Source organism: Gigantopelta aegis, chromosome 6, assembly GCF_016097555.1.
Source record: "Gigantopelta aegis isolate Gae_Host chromosome 6, Gae_host_genome, whole genome shotgun sequence".
NCBI lineage: Eukaryota > Metazoa > Mollusca > Gastropoda > Neomphalida > Peltospiridae > Gigantopelta > Gigantopelta aegis.
In genome coordinates, this window is record NC_054704.1 from 56,359,232 (window position 1) to 56,383,477 (window position 24,246).

At 35.2% G+C, this 24,246-nt stretch overlaps 1 protein-coding gene across 1 annotated transcript; it reads left to right on the plus strand.

Annotated features, from left to right (window-relative positions):
• The first annotated feature begins 22 nt into the window (after positions 1-22).
• Positions 23-24,246, plus strand: LOC121376483 (mediator of DNA damage checkpoint protein 1-like). The gene is given in 23 exon segments (XM_041504365.1): positions 23-114; positions 727-830; positions 1,112-1,175; positions 2,249-2,301; positions 3,145-3,237; positions 4,535-4,627; positions 5,409-5,597; positions 5,958-6,036; positions 6,731-6,793; positions 7,508-7,600; positions 8,208-8,294; positions 10,015-10,319; positions 11,376-12,983; positions 12,985-13,786; positions 16,438-16,499; positions 16,810-16,923; positions 17,352-18,629; positions 19,381-19,560; positions 20,049-20,117; positions 20,693-20,792; positions 21,619-21,774; positions 23,010-23,035; positions 23,739-24,246. Coding segments are annotated over 22 exon segments (5,907 nt in total). The 5' UTR covers positions 23-114; positions 727-743; the 3' UTR covers positions 24,045-24,246.

Sequence of the window (24,246 nt, forward strand, 5' to 3'; positions counted from 1 at the left end):
GCGCACTTCAGTTTGCGGGAAGATCCCAGTGTGTAATAATGAAACAAGGACTCACAATTAATCAAAATCCCGTTAATATTAATAACTGACATCATGCTGGCGATTTTGTTTTAGGTTTAGTGTTTTATATTTGTCATATTGCCAGAATATGACCTGATTATTATGTTATCTAATTAATGCACGAGTACAGTAACTTTCTTTCGTTGTCCTCTAATCTCCGCCTTCCTTTAGCACACCCCACCCCCACCAGCCACCGTTTTTTCTTTGCACAACTCTCCCTAGCTAACATGTTCTCTAGCCGTGTCCTGTTCCCTAAGTGTAAATATCTAGCCAAAGTACTCTGCCATTTGAGAGCTAGACAAAAATGTCTGGTTATAATATAATCCTCTCTGCCATAAAACCACAATAAAAACAAAGTTGCGGACATGCCTTCTGGAGACGAGGGGGACACTGATTTAAATAAAGATTCCTGCTGTAATACAACAATAATCCTATAACATTTGACATTAAATGTCTTTACATTGATAATTTTTAGTTCGCCAATAACAAATATTTCACTTATTAATATTAATCACTAATTCGAACAATACAGAAAGAAACCGTAATACTATAATAGCACCCATCATATATATATAATTGCAGATCATATATATATATATATATATATATATATATATATTTATATTTATATATATTGATTTAATAAAAACGTTAATATTATTGCAGTTTAACACTGTTTGACCATGGATCTGGATCAGACTCAGGCCATTCCAATTGACTACGATGACGATGAAACTGATGATGAGACATCAGAAGTAGAAAAGAAACCTGTAAGATGTTTTTCATTCCTACACATACATGTAGTTCCAAAAAACCTGATGTGTACATTCCTGTTCTGGTGCATCCGGTTACCTAACATTTTGATTGTGTATTTAAATAAGTGCATTTTCATAGAAACTCAATTACACCAAAAACAGGACTACATTTTGAGTCTTTTGAACTGCAGGTACATATTATACTTGTTTGTACATATATTTGTTTAGTATGCATTATACAGTGAATTTACAAATTACCAACTTTATTTTCATTTGTTTTGTTTTTCCTATTTCAGGTAGCATACCTTAAACTTCCATGCCAAAAAGGTGTTCCTGAAAAGTTGTACTCTCTTTTTGAAGGTAATAATAACTAATATACATGATCCATCCTGTAGTGGTATGTTTAGGCCGACATCTATTGTGTTTAAGTAGACACCGTTTTAAAATAATGTCAATGTCAAAAAAGTAGATTGTTGGGTATTCAGTGTACAAGGTTTTTTTTATCCTTGGTTCACATGTGGTACAGAATGTGAGTCATTAGCACAACATTTTCTATCTAGCCATCAAACTGTATATGACTGTCTAGGGAACATTTGATCAGCAACAAATCTGGTCATTTGAAAATTGATTAGCAACTAATGTTTAATAATATTTTAAAATTGTGTAGCGATCACTGAAACTTGCATAGCTCATTCCCTGCTGTCAACCATATTAATATTTGGTTAAAAGTCCCAGACCCTCATTTCAACCTGTGAAAATGGATATTAAGCTTGGTTAGTCTACAAACATTTGAATGAAGTTACAATAGAGTGAAACAAAAGTCTGTGATCTTGAAGTGTGGAAATACCTTTATAAAGATAGACTAGAACTTGTCTCTATATCCGTTACTTCTCAGATCTGTGTGCATTTTTAAAAATATGAAAACTGTATTTTGTGGTGTTGGAAACACCAGGATGACCAGAAACACTTTGAATGTACCGAAATCTAAGTAAAGTCTGATTTTGATTTTCCAAAACAGCTCCAATAGTGAATAGATTGCCTTAGTGTTTAAAAACTAGGGTTTGTCACTTTGAAAACAAGTTAACTTTTGTTTTAAAAAGACTACATGTATGCTGAGTTTATTTTAAAAAACCTTTTTTTATATTTATTGTCTGAAAATGTTTTTGTTTTTAAAATTATTGATTTAGTCTGACGTGATCATCTTGATGTTGTAGGGACTAAACCAAAGAGCTTGAGTTAATGATGGGTCGAGATAAACATAGTATTTGTTGGTGACAATTACATATGCCATGGGACCATTTCTCAACCATGAGATTTCCTGGGTTAACGAGATAACAGCTGTCAAGATAATGGAGTTTGACTGAATTTATTTTTAAGTTGAAGTATTATTTTGGTTTTGGGTCTAATTATTACTTCTGTGATTTGTTGTCTAGGGGATAATGTGATTGGAAGACAGGAAGGCTGTGATGTGTGCATACCTATAAAGGTGAGCTAGTTAGTATTAAAATTTATCAGGCCTATGAAAATGGCAAGAGCGATTGTTTTGTTTGCATGTTGCTCGCGCAAATCTAAATTGCATAACCTATATTTTGTTCATGCAAAATTTGGAGCACCATTTACTTGGATATAACGCGTTATGCAAAAAAGAATTGGTTCACCTGGATTTATTTATGCGTAACCGATAAATAGGTCACACAGATTTTCATTTCTCAGAGGCCTGGTACAGGACTTGTGCTATCTGTAGCCAAATTTGTATTAGTATAATTTCTACTAAAAGGTCTTAATGAAAATTTGGCTTAGCCTCTTTTTATCTGCAGAATTGTTTTTAATATGTTAGCTACATGTATGTTGGTCTGACTATATTTTTTGCAGGACCACCACAAATAATAGTTCTGTCATTCCTATGACCAAAAATGCAAATTGGAACATACATATAGATGGAGGTTTGAGATGCAGAAATTGCATATTTTTGAAGAGAGAATCTCTGAAGTTTGAATGTTGCAAAATTTTACATAATTATATTGACAGTATTTCCTAAATTTTCCAGTTATAGTCAAAAGAACTGAAATATTCTTCAAGAATAAATTTGTAGCACAATTTTGTAATAACTTTTATTTTGTTAGGAAACCAGTTGACTAGAATAGGCATGAGAGCATTGTTACAGACAAATAATAAAGTATACTTTAATGGATGTAACTGATTTCACTGGACATTAATAAAACTGAAGTAATTTAATTTCTTTTGTTTATAATAGTTCGATGTTGCTGATTGTAGTAACAAATAATAAGTTCACTTGTAATAAATACATTGTATGTTTGTTTAATTACAGGCTTTGTCAAAACAGCATGCTTGCATTGAAATAAAAGGAGAAAGCCATCTGATATATGACAAGGAAAGCCGTAACAAAACTCGCAGAGGAAAAGTATGTTCCTTCACTTCCTGTGTTATCTAATTATAGGCCTATAAATATCATATTGAAGCTTGTTTAACTTGTGTTTGGTTGCTTTAATTTGCCAACAAACCTAATTATCTGCATCTAGACATAAAATTATTTGGTGATAATATGTTTATGTTGTCATACTTTTCATAAATCACTACAGCAGAACACAATGCCATCTTATAGCAACTCTCAAAACTGACAGGCAGGCATTAGATGTGACTCAAAATGGACAATATGCTTACTGATAATCAGCATCTCAAACAGCTTTTGCTGTCCATCTTGTTTTTGAGAGTTCACTGCATTCCAGCAATATCCAGAATTCCTAATCTTATAAGTGATAACAAAATCATGAGCTATTAACCATGTTCATCTGAAGCCTAACTTCCACAATATGAGAAGCAAGGATTGTTTCCTATCCATAAAATGAATTTTGAGCCTTCATACGGTAGTGTCTAGTTTTTTCCTTCTATTGTCTGTAATGTTCAAAACTTTGAAATGTGGAATATAGGTGTTACTTTTCCAAAGATAGGCCTAACTGGACCTAGAGCAGTAGTAGGTCTGTTATGTTTTTGCTTCTCTACTGGTCCAACCAGAGGGGACTATAGGTTTCATCTCCGTCCTTCTGTCTGTCTGTCTGTTCATCTGTGTGTCTTACATATAGTTTTCCGGATGTTTTTTTCACAATGCCTTCAGATACTGAGCTGACATTTTGTGTATAGCTCTATCATATACTATTACAAATTAAGCTTGATTTTCATGACGATTTACCCATTTTTGACAAATTATGGCCCTTGATCTTAGGAGATAATTTTTTTTATTTTCCCACACGTTTTTGCCCAGTGCCTCAAGATAATCAGCTGAAATTTTGTGTACTATTATGATGTACTGTTACAGATCAAGTTTAAATTTTATGGCGATGTACCCATCTTTTACAGAGTTATTTCCCTTAAACTTGGAAGATATGTTGGGCCTGGTATTCTCAGAATGCTTGTTCAGTTTAGCTCTGTTTCTCACAGAGTAATTTCAAGGCTATCCAAACTGTACACCAAGTTTTTTAAAGGAACATCACTAATTGTGCACTTGTTTTTTTAGGCTTATTCAAGACATTTTGAATACTGAATATAATATGGAAGTTGGCAGTACTCCCAGAATTTGACCCTATTGTCTAAATTATTGTTTATTTTTTAAAAATTATCAGAGTAAATGAACTACACAAACAAAATGTATTAAAAACAATGACAAATTTTCATATAATAATGATTATTAATGTGTTTTGCAGCTGTTCCTCTCTCCTAGTGTGCGGTATGAGTTGAAGCACAATGATTCTCTTATTTTGGCCGATGTCCATTGCATCTTTCAGATCAGTAAAGAGGTTTGGATATTTTGTCACTTACTAGGAAATAAATGCCAAGAAAACTAACAAAATATGAAGATTTTGTTGTGTTTAAAAAACAAAAAACCTTCAGACGTAACCAGATGACCCATAAGTAACTTTTAAGAAGTATTTATTTGTCCAGCGTAAAACGCATGTTTTTCTCCCAGGCTCATATAATTCCAATTACCTTCTTTGACTTAAGTCGCAGAGCCTAGTTTCAGTCTGTGAAAATGGAAACTAAATTTGATTAATCTACAAACCCTGAACACATTTGGATAAAGTTACAATCGAGTGAAAGAAGAGTGTGACGATGAAACAGGGAAATACCTTTAAAAAGTAGATTAGAGCTCGTGTACATAACTCTTACTTCTCAATAGCATGTGCATTTTTAAAACTTTGAGAAATGTATTTTGTGGTATCACAAACACCGGAATGACCTGAAACACCTCAGATGAATGGATATGGATAATCTACACAATGAAAACTAACTTATGTCTGATTTCAATTATCAAAAAGGGCAAACAAATTAAAAATACACTGTAGTGTTAAAAACTAGGTCTGTCACTTTAAGCAATATCTAAAACTTTTACACATGATGACACTGACTTTATTTAAAAAATTATCGTTTACACCTTGATCACTTCTGAACCATGTTTAGATGGGCACTCCCAAACTCTTTATGGTTTTAGGTACGCAGGCATGTCACAGTTTCTAATTCTAGTCTCTTATTATTATCATCATCAACATTACTATTGTATTGGATTTTATTTTATTACAGTTAAATATGGCTCACATGTCTGGTTCAGAAACTGGTTCGGAGTCCATACTGCCTGTTCAGACTACCTCGCTGACTACCACTAATGGTAGTACAGGTCAGGGTGACCCACCGTCAGAAACTGTTGTCATGGAAGAGGAGGAAGATGATGAAAACAGCAATGACAGTGTCGACTTGTTGCAACCAACTCAGGTGGAGCCTTCTTATAAAATACCGCGAACAATTATGTTTGAAAATACAAACAAATAAACATTTTAATTGACAAGCATAGTAAAAAGTGTTATTTAGCAAATTAAAGCTCAAATTACATCTTTGGCAAATATAATATAAACCTTAATTTATGCCAAATTATCATTTTCAGATACACTTTTATAAAGCTAATCTGTGTAAAATTATAGATAGTCTCATATTAATATTGAAATGACACTTTGTGTGATTGTAAGTTTTTCAATTCTAGGATAAAGTCGGAATATTTCTCTAATACTTCCAATGTAAACAAACTTAGTATTATCATATTTTTGGAATACCATATTGTGCTTTTTGTTTTTTTAGGCTTATTCAAGTGAAATTCCATCAGCAGGGAAGATGACTGCACAATTTTTATTTTCCACCAGAATTAAAGATGACAAAGGTAAAAATTCCAAATTAAGATGCATTTAAATGTTGCTTATATTTTAACACAAGACAAAGAGAGAATTGGAAATAGTTCAGTATAATTGTTGGTGAATTATACAGGAAGCTCCATATGTTTCAAATAGAATTATTCCAATGAATATCGATGTGATGATTGATTATAATCATCTCTAATAGACTGTGTTAGAAAATGTTAACTGTTCCTCCAGTTTAAAAGATGGAATTATATAAATATGCTGGGGTTGGGTTTGTTTTCAAGTGTACCTAAAGAAAAATGATATTAAATACACATAGTTATTAAAGGTAAAATGAGCTGTTTGTAGGGTTAACAGGACTGGTAAAGGCGACAACAGGTGCACAGTACTTATAATTCAAATCCTTTTTATGTTCATACAATTCTAACCGATTGTGTAATCGAAAACTGACCGGTTGGTTCAAACTGATTATAATCGGTGATAAAATTCCAACCGATTCCAACACTAATTTTATAATAGAAGGCTGTGTGTTCATCAATGAAATGTTCATACTTATATTCTACTTTTTAAGACCTATCAAGGTTTTCTAGATTTGTTTAAAGGTTATTTTCATCAGTGTTTTACAAGTAGATCAGTATCATATCAAGCCAGACCATCACCTTGGAGAATGTATGTAATGACGTAAAAGTTGACTAATGTGATATAATCTTGTTTCAGGTGGTAATAATACAAACAGTGTTGCTGTAGAAGACACCCCTTTTCCAGGAAAAAAGACCAAAGGTAAACACATAAAGTTCTTAGTTGGTTATCTGCAGTCCGTCCCATGGGGAACACCCTTTTTCATACTATGGAATTTACTCCCAAGTTATTTATTTCTAAGCCAATTGTTTTCTAAATTGCACACAAAAATAGTATATTTTTTTATTTTCAAAACACCTTTATTTTTATTTTTAGAAATTATTTACAAAGAACATTTTTATAGGAGGATGGGACGGACTATAGTATAATGTTTCATTGTAATTGAGTACCTACATGTAAATAGACCTAGCACATATTCATTACCAATCCATTGAATCTCAACTATCTGTAACATGTTTGACTGACTCATTTAATGTGTAATCCTTCCAGTGTGTGCCCAAACCAATACTATATACTGTTTTTGGCAATATGTATAATTAGAAAGAAAATCCCATGAAAACCTAAAAAAACCAAGTTTAATGAATTTCAGCAGTGACCACTTTTTTAAAATACCTATTTCATATTTAAATTTTGAGGTCTCTTTAACAACTGCTGTGAATAAATATATTGTAATGATCCTGGAGTTATAAACCATTAAAACACAATGCTACGTACATGGATGTAGAACATGTAGTTTTTGTTATGTTCAGGCTCAACAGAGGAATATTGTTTATATTTAAAAACCACTCCCAAAGATTATAGGTAAGTGTAAACAGTATTATTTTGAATGTTGATGATTTTTGTTTGTTTTTATAGGTTTATCCACTCTGGTGCTGCCTGAATCAGAATCTGAAGCAGATGATAGTTTTCTTGGTCAATTACCCCAAACTACTCTCCTGTTTCAAGATGGTAATTGTTTTTATTTAAATATAGCTAAAATAAAGTATATTTAACAATAGAACAAAATGGACTTTTCTCTGACATAGAGGATGCCATTAAAAGATCAAAATTAAACTAAAAAATATTAATACAAACATAGAATACCCTATATTTTAAAGTTGTAAACACCTTAAAATATGATAGTGCACTAACTAATTGTTCAAAGTTTTTTTAATCAAAAATAAAGAAAGGTGGTACAAATCTGACTTGCCTTGAGGTGTACAACTTACCGTAACACAAATGTGCTTCGAATGTCTAAGTGAGGGGTGAATATAGCTTAGTGGTAGAGCACTCACCTGAGCTCCAATGGATCTGGGATCAGTCACTCTTAATAGACTTGGGCTTTCTAGGTAGCTTATGTAGATGGCAGTAGCAGGTTTTATCTCTTATCTCTTGACATAAATATAAGACTCCAAATAACCTAAGGTTAAAATGTGCTTTGGTGTCATGAAATCAATCTCCTGTTCCTTTTCAAACAATTCACCAACAAGAACAGAATATGAAATATGTCTGTCTGATTGATGAAAATACTGAGTGGATTTTTTCCTTGTTGTTTTATATTTCACCTTGTGTTTAGAAAAAGACACGTCTGGTGAAGCGGATTTGTTAGGTGCCCCGACCCAGTCTTTCCTTGCAGAGAGTGACCTGGATGAAAACGAGGAAGGTATTATCAGTGTTACTATTAACGGTGATCTGAATTCATTTTCTCTTTGCTATAATTTGTGTATTGCCGTGTTTCATCTCACTCCTTGTATAAGCCGACCTCTTAGTTTGACCCTAAATACCAAGTACAAAATCATTGGCCTCGTGTATAAGCCGAAGTCATCTTTTGTCCATTTGTACATTGTATTGATTTCATTAATACTGACAACAAATAGACTTTTGAGCTTTTCTTTTTCATTATATTCCTTCCCCCCCCCCCCCCCCCCCTTTTATTATTACAGACACAGTAATCATTATTGCAATGCTAATGTCTTCCATGCCATGCAAAAATAATGTAGCACCGATAAATCATACCAGGAAAGTCAACAATTCCCGCTGTAACAACATATCGCTGTACATAAGTAATTAAATTATTTACTGAAAATAATAAACTCATTAAGGCATGTTTAATCCCTCTTTTTCTCCCCACACTGAAGCAAACGAATCTATAGTCCGTGATTGTTGTTCACACTATAGTGCAGGTGGCGGAATTGTGTGATCCAATCCAATAAGAGCCTTAAAAATGATATAGAAAGAAGTGTCAGAAGTGAAGGAAATTATGGTATGGTCATGTGACGGTGGTGGAAGTAATTTTTGTCGTGAAATTCATGTTATGTTTTTTCAGTAGGTAATGTTAATAATGAACTTAATTTATTTATGGCATTACTTTACAATTTAATGCACCCTCGCAACAAAACAATAATATTAGAAATATAACACTTTTCTGAAGAAAAAACACCGTTTTGTATCTTAAATTTGCTATGTGAAAGACTGGTCCTGTAAAACAAAGATGGCGGACGGTTGGAAAGAACACATTTTTACCATTGAAATGACAATAAAACAAGTAAAAAAAATTATTATTCATTAAACTTGTAAGGCATTCAAGAACAAAAAAGTGCATAATGGGGTGTTTTATTTATATACTGTGCACAAATTATTGTTACATAAGCTGTGAAAGGCTTTAAGGGTCTGATCGAAATTTATAAGTCGCGGTTGGGAGTGTTTTTGATCGGAATTTTATTAACTAATTTGTTGCCTCTGTCTATACGTGGACTCTCTTCTTTTGGAAAGTATTTCTAGACTTCAAAAGTCAGCTAATACACAGTAATATACAGTAGTTTAAAGCAATAATTTGCTTTCCAGTAAATGTATGATAAAATGATGCTTTTGTTTACTAGAAATGATTGGACAAAACAAAACATGTTTCTGTTCAGGCCTGTATGCAGGCTTTTTAATGTGGGGAGGGTGTGAATTCCTCATGATAAGACCAACAAAGCAAAAAAAACCCAGAGAAAAACCTGTTTATGTAACATCTAAATTTGATAGAAAAAATGTGGACCGTTGGTAATTTTTGTGGGGTGCATACCCTGCGTATGGGCCTCTTGTTACCCAGGATTCAAGATCCAGAACACAGATTAAAAATAAATGGTCATGGGTACATAAATTGGTTAAAAAGGTTCTTTTGCATAAATATTTTTCATGAATCCTGAAGTTGATCTGAAATGCTGAAAAAATTCGCTTTATTTAACTATGATATGTAATATGTTCTGCTTTTTAAAGATCATTTCAACTTGTTATAGTAAATAGATATCACATCCCTCAAATCAATTATTAATATAGCCTTGCTTAAGTTTCAAAATTATATTGTGGTTTATCATGTACTGATGTGGTTTGTGTTGTAGACGAGGATATCACAAAAACCAAGACTCTACTCAGTGCAGCCACCCAGTTATGTCCAGACACTGCCAGTGACTCAGATGACGAGGACGACACAAAAACAAAGTCTTTACTGAGTGCAGCCACCCAGTTGTGTCCTGAGGTTGCCAGCGACTCAGAAGATGAAGATACGACCAAAACAAAGACCTTACTGAGTGCAGCCACCCAGTTGTGTCCTGCGGTTGCCAGCGACTCGGAAGATGCTGAGGACCAAGCAGCTTTGTACGCTCCCACACAGGCGTTTGTGGAGAACAGCTGCTCCGATTCAGAGGTTGGAACAGTAGCATGGCTCACACTGGAACAACTTGTGATTTAGCCAATTTTCAGATATGTACAGTAGTTCCTTAGAAAATTATAAAAGAATGTTGTTAATTTAAGGAATATTTTATTATCGTATATAAATCAGCATCTGGCTAATTTGGCATTGTACAGAGTGAGCCCTGCAGTACGGTTTGAACTATGTGTAAACTCTATTCAGGGATATAATTTTTCACATTTTTATCTGATTTCATTCAAAAACAATTTTGGCATAAAAGAGTTTTCACGAACTAGACTGAATTTGATCTGAAATACTAAAAAAATGTCCCTCTATATTCGTCTTGGTTTTTTAAAACATATTTTTCATCTCCCACACGGTGGGATATGCCTTTTGTGAGATCACCGCCGTTGGGCCCATTGGGCTATTTCTCGTTCCAGCCAGTGCACCATGACTAGTATATCAAAGGCCATGGTATGTGCTATCCTGTCTATGGGATGGTGCATATAAAAGATCCCTTGTTACTAATGGAAACATAGCGGGTTTCCTCTTTAATACTATATGCCGATATGCCAATAGCCGATGATTAATAAATCAATGTGCTCTAGTGGTGTCATTAAACAAAACAAACGTTTTTTCTTTGTTTTGTGAGATCATGACCTCGGATTGCCTAGTGCCACACTCACCGACTCATTTGCTTAGGTTTGAAGAACTTGTCTAAGTTTTGTTCACTGATGTGCATTGAGTAAATACAACGCTATACTCATTCCTGTAGAAAACTATTTATATTTACATATACGATTAAAGACATACATAAATGATCTTTCATGAATACACATTTACTATTCTTTATAGATATGACATTCCTGGTTGTTATTCCTTGTGTTTTATTTCAATTATAAAACTAGATGTATGCAATAAATTTATAATTTGTCTTTGCTATTGTTTATGCATAGTGAAAATATGAACCCGTATTTTATGTGTCTTTCCATTACCCGGTCATCTTAATAGCATACATTCCCAAAACTAGGTTTAATTTACTGGATTTCATTGCTGCTTTTTTTTTTTCAGGATAAGAAGAGTGCAGCATCTAAGTCAGAAAAAATAAAATTGAGTAAAACCTCAAAGGGTGGTCAAGAACCCACTGTTGCTTATGACATGGAAGTTGACCAAGTTGCAGAGACTCAGAGTTTTCTTGATGATGGCGAGGAGCCTGACAAAGCAGGTGTGAGATCAGAAAGAGTTTCAGCACAAGAACCAGAAGACCGGGGCCAGATGCCAACCCAGGTGTTTGACGAGAATGAGGAAGACGGTGACGAGCAGGAAGACCTGAATCACTTGTTCACCGCTCCGACTCTGGCCTGCGATTTGCCTGACGAGGAGAGTGATGGCGACAATGAGGTGACAGCAGATGAAGCAACACAAGCGTTTGGAGACAATGCCTCGCTCGTACTGGCTGTGTCTGTAAACGAGAAGGACCAACTTGATGATAGCACGCAGGTGATAGCTGATGAAGATGCCACTGTTGCTGTGATTGGCAAGGTGGAAGATAAGCCAAATTCATCCACTAGTGATGAGGATGCCACTCAGGTTTTTAATGATGTGACTCAAGCAGTGGAAGAACCTAAAACAAAGCACAAGGGTAAAATATTGAATATTTCTTCTGATAACGATGCTACTCAGACGTATAAAATTGATGATGATTCTACACTTGCTCTAGAGCCAGAAAAAAGATCAAGAGGTCAGAGGTCGAAGGGCACGGTTCAGGTTGCTGATCCTGACAATATTGATGCTACCCAGGTCTTTGAAATGAGAGATGATGCTACCCTTGCTGTGGAAGAACCAGAAGGAAAAGCAAAGAATAAGAATTCGGCGCTGGCAAATGTTCCGTCTGATGATGATGCGACCCAGGTCTTCGAAATGGCTGAAGATGCTACACTTGCTGTAGAAGAACCAGAGAGGAAGTCCAAAGGTCAGAGGTCAAAGGAAAATGTTCAGGCATTTGACATGGCAGATGATGCTACGCTTGCCATAGAAGAACCAACCAATAAAGCCACGGGTCAGAAATCGGTGGAGAACATTCCCTCTGATGATGATGCGACCCAGGTCTTCGAAATGGCTGAAGATGCTACACTTGCTGTAGAAGAACCAGAGAGGAAGTCCGAAGGTCAGAGGTCAAAGAAAAATGTTCAGGCATTTGACATGACAGATGATGTTACGCTTGCCATAGAAGAACCAACCAATAATGGCTCGGGTCAGAAATCGGTGGAGAACATTCCCTCTGATGATGATGCGACCCAGGTCATCGAAATGGATGAAGATGCTACACTTGCTCTAGAAGAACCAGAAAGAAAAGCCAAAGGTCAAAAGTCAAAGAAAAAGATTCAGGTTCTTTCAGAAGCTAATGATGATGATGCCACCCAGGTTTATCAAACTGCAGATGATGACACTCAGGTTTACCAGACTGCAGATGATGCCACTCAGGTTTACCAGACTGCAGATGATGCCACTCTTGTAGTAACAGAATCGGAAAAGAAACCTAGAGGACGCAGATCAAAAGTCAGTACCCCATCTTTGGCTAGTAAACACACAGATCAAAAATCAAAAACTGAAACCATGAAAGAGACTGTTCCATCTGATGAGGATGCAACTCAGATTATTGAAATGGAGGATGCAACTGTTTCCCACTGAAGAAATGGAAGATAAGAACCAAAATGTATCTATAGACAGCCGTGGTGATCAGTCAAAACCAAGTATTCCAGCAGATGAAGATGCAACTCAAACATTTGCTGAATCCAATCTTAGTGTTGAGGAACCCAAAGTAACCAAAAAGACAAGAGGGAGACCCAAGAAAAAGGTAGTGGCAGATAAAAAACAAGTGGCTTCAAAGGAAGATTTGAACAAAACAAAACAGAATCAAACAACAGTTGATGAACATACGGTTTCTGCCATAACTAAAAACACTAGTATTTCTCAAAGCCAAACAGAAAAGATATCAAACAGAAAAGGTTTACGGAATGCTAAAGAAACTCTATCAGATTCAGACAAAGTATTAAAAAAGGATTCACATTTACCTGCAGTATCCATTGCGAAAGGCAGAAGAGGTAGGTCAAGAAAAGGCAATGCTGATAGCACTAGGGTGAACGTTCCTGCTAACGAGTCATCTACAAGTGCACTGGTTGATTCTGAAGAATCTACTCTGCCACTTGATAGTGAAAACATGGATTTGGAAACATCAGCTAAAACAGCAGACGAAGTGTCTTCCACACCAACACAGGGTGATCAAAATTTGGAAGCTACACAAGCTTATGGAGTTGAAAGTGAATCATCAACAAACAAAGAGGCGACAAAATCGAAAAGGTCTTCACGAAGGCAGACGACTGGTGCAATGACAGCAACATCTAGCACACGAGCTGGAAGCAGACGGTCTGTTCAACCTGAAGGTGCTGTCACAAAGAAGAGTGGAAAACAAAACAAAGAAGGTGAAAATAAACTTAACTTATTATCGGATAATTCCTTTTTCAACAAATTAAATTTTATAAAATACAGTTACTTGGTCGGAATTGTGAACTACATTGTAATATTTAAAATACTGCTTTTTTTATTAAGGACAAAAATGTAATGCACATGCAGCATTATATTTCAAGTCATGTAATCTATACAGCTCTGCATTTAGTAGCTAAACTGCCATGCAACCCTGTCTTTAAAGGTCACATTTATAATAAAATTTATTAACTATGAGTTATATGGGTTAAATTTATTTAACTGTATACTTTGTATTCCCAATAATAAATAAAAAAGTGTTATTCCTACTTTTCCATTCAAGTAAGCACCATAAAGTATCTTACAATGTACATACCAGAATGCTAAATGTTCCAAATTTATTTGGAAACAAGGATGACATTGTGACATTATTTTTTATAATTTTTAGTACGTACACTACATCAGACTGGAAAAAAAATCATACAGAATATGTCATTATTCCTTTTGTAAATCAAAAAGTAGGTTGTTTGAATGTTTTTCGAAGTGGACTACAGTGTTAAAGGAAACATGACACGAGACCATATTATAGCTCATTTTAAAAGCAAAATGATATAAAAATAATATACAAATAACTTTATAACAATAAAATACGTGTAGTTAACTTAAAATGAAGAAATTATGCTAATCAGTATCGAAGTACGATTTATGCATATGTATTCGTGAGCGTTCGAAAAAAAAGGGAAGTGACGTCAGAGCCGCTGTACTCTTCCATTGTTGTTAACTGTTTATATATGGAGTAAGGGGCTTATGATCTTTTCAGTCCAACAGTGCCGTACTGCGCGGCCTTTGGGTGTAAAAATAAACAGTTTAAACGATCGGGATTGTCTTTTTATGGTTTTCCAAAGGATTGTATCCGAAGAAAGACGCGTGTATTTTATCGCAAAAGAAAAGATAGTACTTTGGTGTCAGCCCGAACGTTAACCGGAGACAAAAACAGTACTCGATTGCGAATGCCGAGGTGTACATTGTACATATTTGGCACAAAGATACACCTCAGCATGATTTATTTATATACGTTAAAACAAAAATGTAGAAATTTTTATTTATTTATTTTTTTTGGAAAAAAAAAGATTTTTCATGTTAGGGCTGTAGGCCTACATAACAAAAACTGTATTCACCGTCCGAAGAAGGAAACGTCAATAAGTAATTGAATATGGCATATACAAACATGGGATTTGGCATGAGGATATACATCTCAGTACAATGTATTTAAATATGTTTTTAAAAAAAACGTGTAGAAAACAATAATAATTTTAAATAATGTTTTTAATCTTCGGGCGGAATACGTCACAAAAAGTTCCTCATCGCCCGAATCCCCAAAGTAACATGAAGTTCAATACAAAATAAACCACTACTGTCGGTGTCGAAATAACTATTATGTTTCATCCACGGGCTGACTTGAGAATCAGAGTGTTGTTTTAGTTAATTGGTCCTTTCTTTCCGTGGCCTGCACATGTGATTCCTGATTGGCAGGTGTATATTGCAGGGTATCGGCCAGGTAAGTGATTACCACGGTCTAGATGTACGTACAAAATACGTGCCCGTTTTTTTAAGATCACAGGGTATTGTGGCGTAACCTGTCGCGACTCTAGTACAATGTTAATGGACATTATCAGCCGCTCTGCTTCATTACTGTAAATAAAAATGACAAAACTGACCAATTACGTAATACCAAAGAAAAGAAAATTATCACTTGGTTGCGTGAGTGGTCGTTTTTACTCTAACGCACCCTAGCAATAGGCCTAATAATATGCTACTTTTTTTATGAGAGAAAAATACTACAACCCCATTTCGTTCTATTGATGCAAATTGAAATATATTTAGTTTAAAAGTTGATTATACTCTCAAGTCATTTATGTTGTTTTACAAGTCAGGTTAATGAAAGTGAAGCGCCTTGTCGTAAATTAGAGCGTTTGTTTACACTGTGCATACAGATTTCATTATGTACAGCCCGAACATGAAAAATGCGATATTTTCTAAAAAAAATGTTTGTCCTACATTTATATTTTTTTACATATTTAAATACATCATACCGAGGTGTATCTTTATGCTAAATATGAACAGTATACATCTCGGCATTAGCATCCGGGTTTTGGTTTTGTCTCCGGGTTACTTTCGGGCTCCGGGCTGTAAATTGGTCGACCGGTCTGGTCTGGCACCATCGGTTTCTCCACCCTCTGACTCGCTATCCGTTTTTTCTTAAGTATCACTGTTGTAAGTAAATGTGTGTCTTTCTTCATTTACTAACATCTCAAATTGATACGGCAAAACTTTTGCGAACGAACACTCTGTGCAAGTCTTAGATTCTTTATGAATGGTATGGACTAATGCTTTTAAGTGTAAGGCTTCAGATCAAGCGACGCGTCTCTGACGTCGCGGACCTTGTGATTGCCCTGCTCATTAAAAATCGGCAATTTCCGCTAAGAGTTCATATCTCAGGTTTTTTTACGGAGATATTTTAAGTAATTTTTTTTTTTTTTTTTTTTTTAGGTGATTCAATTTATAATTAATTGTACATGGTTGGTGCCAAATATAGGTCACGTGACATGTTTCCTTTAAAGCAAGACTTTAAAGTAATTTTGTATTTCAGTTGAGCCAGCCCCACTGGAGGCAACTCAGGCATATGGCGTGGATGAAGAAGATACACCAGAGGTTAACAGATACATACGTTAAATTCAAAATGATGGGGTTCAGGGAAGTGTGGGGGGGGGGGGGGTTCGTATCATAAGGAATAATCAGAAAATTTTGTAACTAACCATTTCAAATTGAGTATAACAGCCATGACATGCCATGGAATAATGTATTATGGTTGGGTGACTGCGAAAAATGTAATTCTTTACTCTTTTCAAGTTCTGCATATATACACAAGAGATTAAGTTAATATTTTTAATAATGTCTGTTATAGAATATACTTGTAGTCAAAATTCTGTACAGAAATAAGTGACATGTTTAATGTTTTCAGATTGATATGCAGGTGGAAAGTCCAGAAAGGAGTCCTCTGAAATCATCACTAGCTAGTCCAGATAAAAAAAGAAGTCCATCGCCATCTCCAAAAAGAGTGGCGTTTAAAACACAGGTGCAGTATTTTGTATGCCAGTGATATGACTTGTTTGTACCAGCAAGATATTCTTAAGGTACCCAATAAATACTATTTAGACATTAATGATTACCGTACCCCTGTTTTGAGATACACACTTTAATACAATGGTTATGTGTAAAATGTCACTGCTGATTTATTATCTAAACTCTCATGCTCCGGAAACTGATATGATAACAAACTGGCACTAAATAAACATGACTTGTTTAAAGAGACCTTGTAATATCTAACAAAGGTTCAACATGTTCATTTTGGGTCTCATCCATCACTTTATTCAGTAAATTATAAACTAATTATTATATATCAATTATATAATTATGTAATTATCTAAATTCAGTACTGGTATAAATCTTATAACCTTATGAAGACATTAAAATGTTATCAATAGGTAAAATTTTATTTTCCAGAAAAGTTTAGAAAAAGAAAAAAAAGAAACTATGCCATCACCCCGAGGTCGTCCTAGGAAAATCACTGATGCTGATAAAGAAGAAGAATCCAAAGGAACTGAAGAGAAGAGGAGAGGAGATGTGAGGGAGGATAAGGAGGTCAGGGTATCTAGGGGAAGAAAGTCTGAAACCTCAAAATCTGAACATACCCTTGCTGAGGTCAAGACTAAGACTCAAAACCTTGCTATTGCAGCTTTTAGATTTCAGGACTTGGAAGACTCTGAAGATGACCTCAACAAGTCTGGCTTCTCTCGGAGGACAAGAAAACCTTTAAAGGCTTTGGCTGTTGGTGATTCAGACTGTAAACAGAGTAAAGATGTGGGTGGGTCAAAGGCTTCTGATGTAGGTGATGAGACAAGAGGCAGACGTGGTAGATCTACTAGAGCAGAATCTGCTGATAAAATTGAGGTTGCTGGAAAAGGTAAGAAAGATGCTAAGAGACCGAAAGCAATTGATGGTGATGTACTAGAAGGATCCCCTTCTATAAGGACAAGCAGGAGATTCTTGTCATCTGATGATGATGATCTTAAAAATAAAAATGATGAGGATGTGAATGAAGCTGTTTCAGCCAGTGCTGCATCAAAAGGGAAAGGTAAAACTAGGTCTGGTTCTGCAAGAAAGGAGACCGTGTTAAATACTAACAAGAATAAAGGTAAAGCAGATGATGCGACTAACAGTGAACTAATTAGTGAAACATCTGCAGATAAAAAAATGTCCAAAAGACAAAGAAATGCTGTGGATAAAAGTAAATTAGAAATTGATATTCATTCAAAACAAAAAGTGGAAGATACACTATCAGGCAAGTCAACAAGAAGTCAGAAAGGAAGGAAAGCTATTCCACCAGAAACAGTTGAAAAATCTCCAATAGAAAGTAAACCTTCTAGAAGGAGAAAAGCATCTCCGGAAGTTAATAATAATGGAGTTGAGCTGAAACAAACTAAAATAGACAAATTTGCCTCCTTGGATTCAGGAGACATGGCTCCTCCAGTGTCTAAAGCTAAGACGAAGAGTAAGCAGTCGTCTGCCATTGTTGAAAAGTCTACTGAAGTTAAGACCACGACTGCTAGAGCTTCGCTGGCTCCCAGCACTGTGACATCCGATTCCAAGTCTAAGAAAGATGAGAAGATTCGCAGGGCGTCTGGACCTGCAGCATCAACACCACCAACACCACTAGGGAAGATTGACCAGTCTGAGAATACCAGCAGGAAACGGCGAGGTCAGACTGACAGCCAGTCAAGTGTGAGTATGAACACCAAGATGGTTGTCAGCAGAACTGCTAGGTTTCTAGTGTCACAAAATAAAACAATCTTTCCTAAAACGGTGTATCCACTAATTGTTATGACTGCTTTTCTGTAATTCATTGATAGATTTCTAGTTTCAAGACGTAATGCCAAGTCACAATGCTTATTGTAATAAATGCAGTAGAAAGGAAATATCACAGTAGAATCTCTAGAGGAATAAATATCTGTTCAATGGAATTTTGTAAAGACACTTTTCTTTCTCTTTTTTTAATATACTAATTTTAGGTTTCTGGAGAGGGTATTATTAAATAGCAGAGATATTGCAAAACGTGTCCATAGTTTTCTTTCCACTTCAAGGGTTGGGATGTAGCCCAGTAGTAAAGCATTCGCTTGATTGATGCATGGTTGGTTTGGGATCGATCCCTGTCAGTGGGCCCATTGGGCTATTTCTCGCTCCAGCCAGTATATCAAAGGCCATGGTATGTGCTATCCTGTCTATGGGATGATGCATATAAAAGATCCCTTGCTGCTAATGAAAAAATAGTCGATTAATTAATCACTGTGCTCTAGTGGTGTCATTAAACAAAACAAACTTTACTTTTTCTTTCCAGTTCCACATTTCACTTGCTACTTGATGTATTTCCCATTTGAAAGAAGATGACTAGTTATGTGCTTCCCATTGCTCTTAGTCTTATGGTATGTCCTTAAAAGTGCTTATTTAATGTCTTGTTGAATCTCTCTGTTGACAGGAAGCCCATAATACACCAACAAAGAAATCTAAATTGGTGGCAGGGCCAACAACCCCCAGCAGTACGAGGTCCCCCAAATCGGCCACTCCAAGTATAAGATCTCCATCACTGAGGCAGACATCACTGGCTACAAAACCTAAAGTAATGTTCACCGGTGTTGTCGATGAGCATGGAGAAAAGGTAATCAATATAATATCTTTTGTTTGAAATTAAGAAGGAAAAAAGTCATGTATCTTTGTTGAATATGTGCATTTGTCCACATTAAACTTGTTAAACTGAAAAATAGTTTGGTGTTTTAAAGACAGGACAACTTGTTGACCTTTTTTCTTTTCTTGAAACCAATAATTTATGCCAACTTTAAAAAAGATATAATTTTTTTTACTCTTAAAATTTTATTAATAAAGCTAACTATGACTTTGCAATAATTGTTTGGAGTTCCCCACAACTCCCAGATTTCATCATTTAATGACCTACCAATTCAAGCACTGCTAAAATGGTAGGTTGGTTTACAGGAAACCAAACGTTTTAAATGATAGACTTAGTCTACAAACTAGTGCAACATTAAATGGTGGTAATCTTGGATGTTCCTTTTGAAATTAACTAGTCTTTGTTTCCTCACCGATCTTTAAATTGGTAGTGAGAGTGTAATAAGGATATTTCTTTTTCAGATTGTGAAGGACCTCGGTGGTGAACTTGTAACATCCCTTCTGGATTGTACTCATCTGGTAACTGACAAGGTTTGATCAGTTTTACAGTCCTGTATTCCATTTCACAGTGGTTATCATATACTGTGAATTCTTACTCAAATTTTAAGTACATTTTATGGAAACTTTACACAATATTTAGTTTTAAATAGACATATTAATTTTGCTGTTGTTAAAAGTAGATTTTAAAATGGATAAACGTTCTTACTCATGTTTTTTCAAGTTTCTCCAATATCTAACAGAATGATATCCTTATTTCAGTTTGTACTTTTACTATTTGTAAATCTATTAAAAATATATATAATATATATATATATATAATATATATAATATATATATATATATATATATAATAATATATATAATATATATATATATATATATATATATATATATATAATATATCATATATATATATATATATATATATATATATATTAAAAAAAAATTTAATACATTTTAAATTTAGTACTTGCTTGCCTGTGATTTAAATGTACTTGAGTTGATGGCAAAACATCTATTGCCATTGATTTTGTGTTTAATATCAATGATGTAAAACTGTAAATCACGTCCGTTACCTTGAGACAGTTCATTGTGTTTTATTGTAGGTGAGAAGAACAGTAAAGTTCCTGGGTTGCCTAGCCCGAGGTCTGCCCATCACTAACCCACAGTGGCTCAACGGCTGTAAGTCAGCTGGAACATTCATTGGTGAGCACGATTCTTGTACTGTTTAAAAGTCTGCAAGTGAATTTACCTTGTTTTCAGAGCTGGAACAAGTTAAAGGCTCATCTGTTTTGTCATGGGGCAGGATGTAGCCCAGTGGTAGAGTGTTCATCTGATGTGTGATCGACTTGGGTCATTGGGTTTCAACAACATACTTTCTTTTTTAACGTAATTTTTTCATAGCATCATGGGTTTTTTCAAAGGTCAAATGTTTACACTGATAGGGATAAAATATCTTCAGATTTGCCTGCATTTCTGGACTTTTGCACTAGTCGAGAGAGAGAGAGAGAGAGAGAGAGAGAGAGAGAGAGGGAGGGAGGGAGGGAGGGAGACATAACGATTGAGAGTCATGGACAGGGAGAGAGATGGAGGGAGGGATGGAGAGAGAGGGACATGAATGGAGAGAGAGGGATGGGAATGAGCGTGATTGAGTGAGTGCCACATAGGCTACTCCACATAGGCTACTCCAACCAAAAAGCTGCAAGAGATCTTTTATATAATATATATATATATATTATATATAATTCTGATGCACTTTTCCATAGACCAAACAAACATTCCATGATGTAACATACTGAATGTGAAATATTTGTACACACATCTGGGAACATGTGACATAATTGTGCCGTCTTCTACTAAATCCTGACATTCAGTTTTTAGTACTTGAATAGCTTCCCATAAATCTGCGATTGACTTAGTCTACATGTGATAATGTTACTTTCTTCTGCAGACTGTTCCAAGTTCCTGGTATCAGATTCAGCTGCTGAGAATTGACTTAATCTTCATGATATTATATTACTTTCTTCTGCAGACTGTTCCAAGTTCCTGGTATCCGATTCAGCTGCTGAGAAACAGTACAAGTTTTCCTTGCACCGGTCAATAGAGCAAGCATCCACCAGGCAGATATTCACCGACTACAGGATCCACGTGACTAAGTCGGTCCGCCCCGACCCGACACAGATGAAAAGTAAGACTAGATGAAACTTTTTTTTTTCTTTTTTTTTTAACGACACCACTAGAGCACATTGATTTAGTAATCATCGGCTATTGGATGTCAAACATTTGGTAATTTTGACATATAGTCTTAGAGAGGAAACCTGCCACATTTTTCCATTAGTTGCAAAAGATCTTTTATATGCACCATCCCATAGACAGGATAGAACATACCACGGCCTTTGATATACCAGTCGTGGTGCACTGGCTGGAACGAGAAATAGCTCAGTGGGCCCACCGACGACAACAAGCGATCTTAGAGCTAAGATCACCTAAGTGCAGAACTACCTCATGCACTTAAGATGATCTTAACGCTAAGATCACTTTGTGGGTCGGCAGTGTTCGAAATAATCACTTGTCCATTTGTCCTGACAAGTGATAATCTGCTCGGACAATCAAAATGTACCTCAATGGTTGTCCAGTGGCCAAGTAATTTTTAGCAATCAAAAATACGGTCCTTGTACTTGAATAAAACTAAACATTTATTTGGACAAGTGAAAATATTGCTGGACTAGCAGATTTCTTGATGTACTTGTCTGGTGGACAAATGAAAATTTTTGCTTATTTCTATCACTGACCTGGACACTGTTAAGTTTACAGTTCCCATTATTAATACAATTAAATCCCTTAAAGGACACATTGATGCTTTGTCCTACATTCAGGTCACTGTTGTGTAACTGTACTGATACTTGGATGTGTATCTTATATTTGAACACACAGTTCATCAAAATATAGGTGTTGATGTTTTTGTTTAATAAGATTTTATGGAGATCGAAGTATCCTTCTCGACATTCTTGACATTACAAGCTGGTAAACTAAACGACTGTTCTCGACTTATTTTGATGTTATGAATCTGTGATGAATGGTTGTTTGAGACTGAAATATCCCAAGCCAGGAGATAACAAATGTTTTTTTCTGAAATGAGCTTTGAATCATTCATAACTGACAAACTGAACAAAATATGACTTATCAATGATAGTGTTGGCATCAAACTGACAGGGTTTGGGGGGGGGGGGGGGGGGGTTTGTTTTGTTTTTGGGTTTTGGGGGGGGGGCTAATATCAATTTTTAAATACTTGTGTTTGACCATGTTTTATAGACCACCGACAGTTTTTCTGGTTTATTAGTCATGCTTCATAGTGTGGTCAGAATATAGTTTTAGCAACATTTGTTAGAATCGGCTGAATTTGCTTGTTTTTGTTTGTTTCAGATATACTGCAGTGTGCTGGTGCACAGGTATGTCAAACTAATTATGTCTGTTGCATTGTGTTAGCACCACTTCCAAAATCTAGTCCTACATTGTCCTATCAAACTGTATCCAAGAGCATTTCCTAGTACCGATCAAGGGGACAGGACCTAGCCCAGTGGTAAAGTGCTCGCCTGATGTGATCGATCCCCGTCGATGAACCCATTAGACTATTTCTTGTTGCAGCCAGTGTCCCATGACTGGTATATCAAAGCCCATGGTATGTGCTGTTCTGTCTGGGATGATGCATATAAAAGATCCCTTGCTACTAATGGAAAAATGTAGCTGATTTTCTCTCTAGGACTATATGTCAGAATTACCAAATGTTTGACATCCAGCAGCCGATGAGTGCTTTAGTGATGTCAATTAAAGTTTTAGACCTTACTATGGAAAATATTATTCACCATCTTTGACCATGATGCAGGGAACATTTTGTTTAGTATCATGTTGTGATTCGCTACGCAAGTTTCTAAGATTGATATACAATTTTAAAACATTACAGTAATTGCTAATCAATTGCTAATACATTTTCAATTGACCAGAAATGTTGCTAATCAAAACTTTAAAAACAAAATATTGGCTATGATGTACCTTCATTATATTTGTTAGTCCATACTTAAAATATGTATATTATATAATACATGTACTTTATTATATTTGCAGTGTATAGTTAAAGTATTTTTTTGTTTGTAGTATGTTCCTGCAATGCCGAAGAAACTGGAAGAGAAGCTTATTGTGATATCTTGTGATGAGGATAAGACTGCATGTAAACCAGCACTGAATGCTGGGATTCCCGTGGTGTCTGCTGAGTTTGTCCTCACAGGCATTCTAAAACAAGAACTCAATGTCAAAAAATATCCTTTTATTTATTGGGTTTTTTTTTGTTGCTTTGATGAAGTTAAAAGTGAGATAGAGATAATTTTACAGTGGTGGTGTCAACTTTTGTGTTTATCTCCATATTACGTTTTCGCATTGAACTTCATTTCTCGTAAACTATGAGTCCTACATGAATGAAATTTGATTTATAGTTCACCTTTATATGCAAGTTAAATTTTTCTTTTAATTTCAGACATTCTAATTTTTAAGTAAAATACTCAGAAGCACATACATGTAGCTCAGTGTTACCGGTATGTTTTTGCTTTTCTGTCCATTTTTCACAAACTGCAAATCCTAGATCTTTGAAATTTGATTTATAATCACA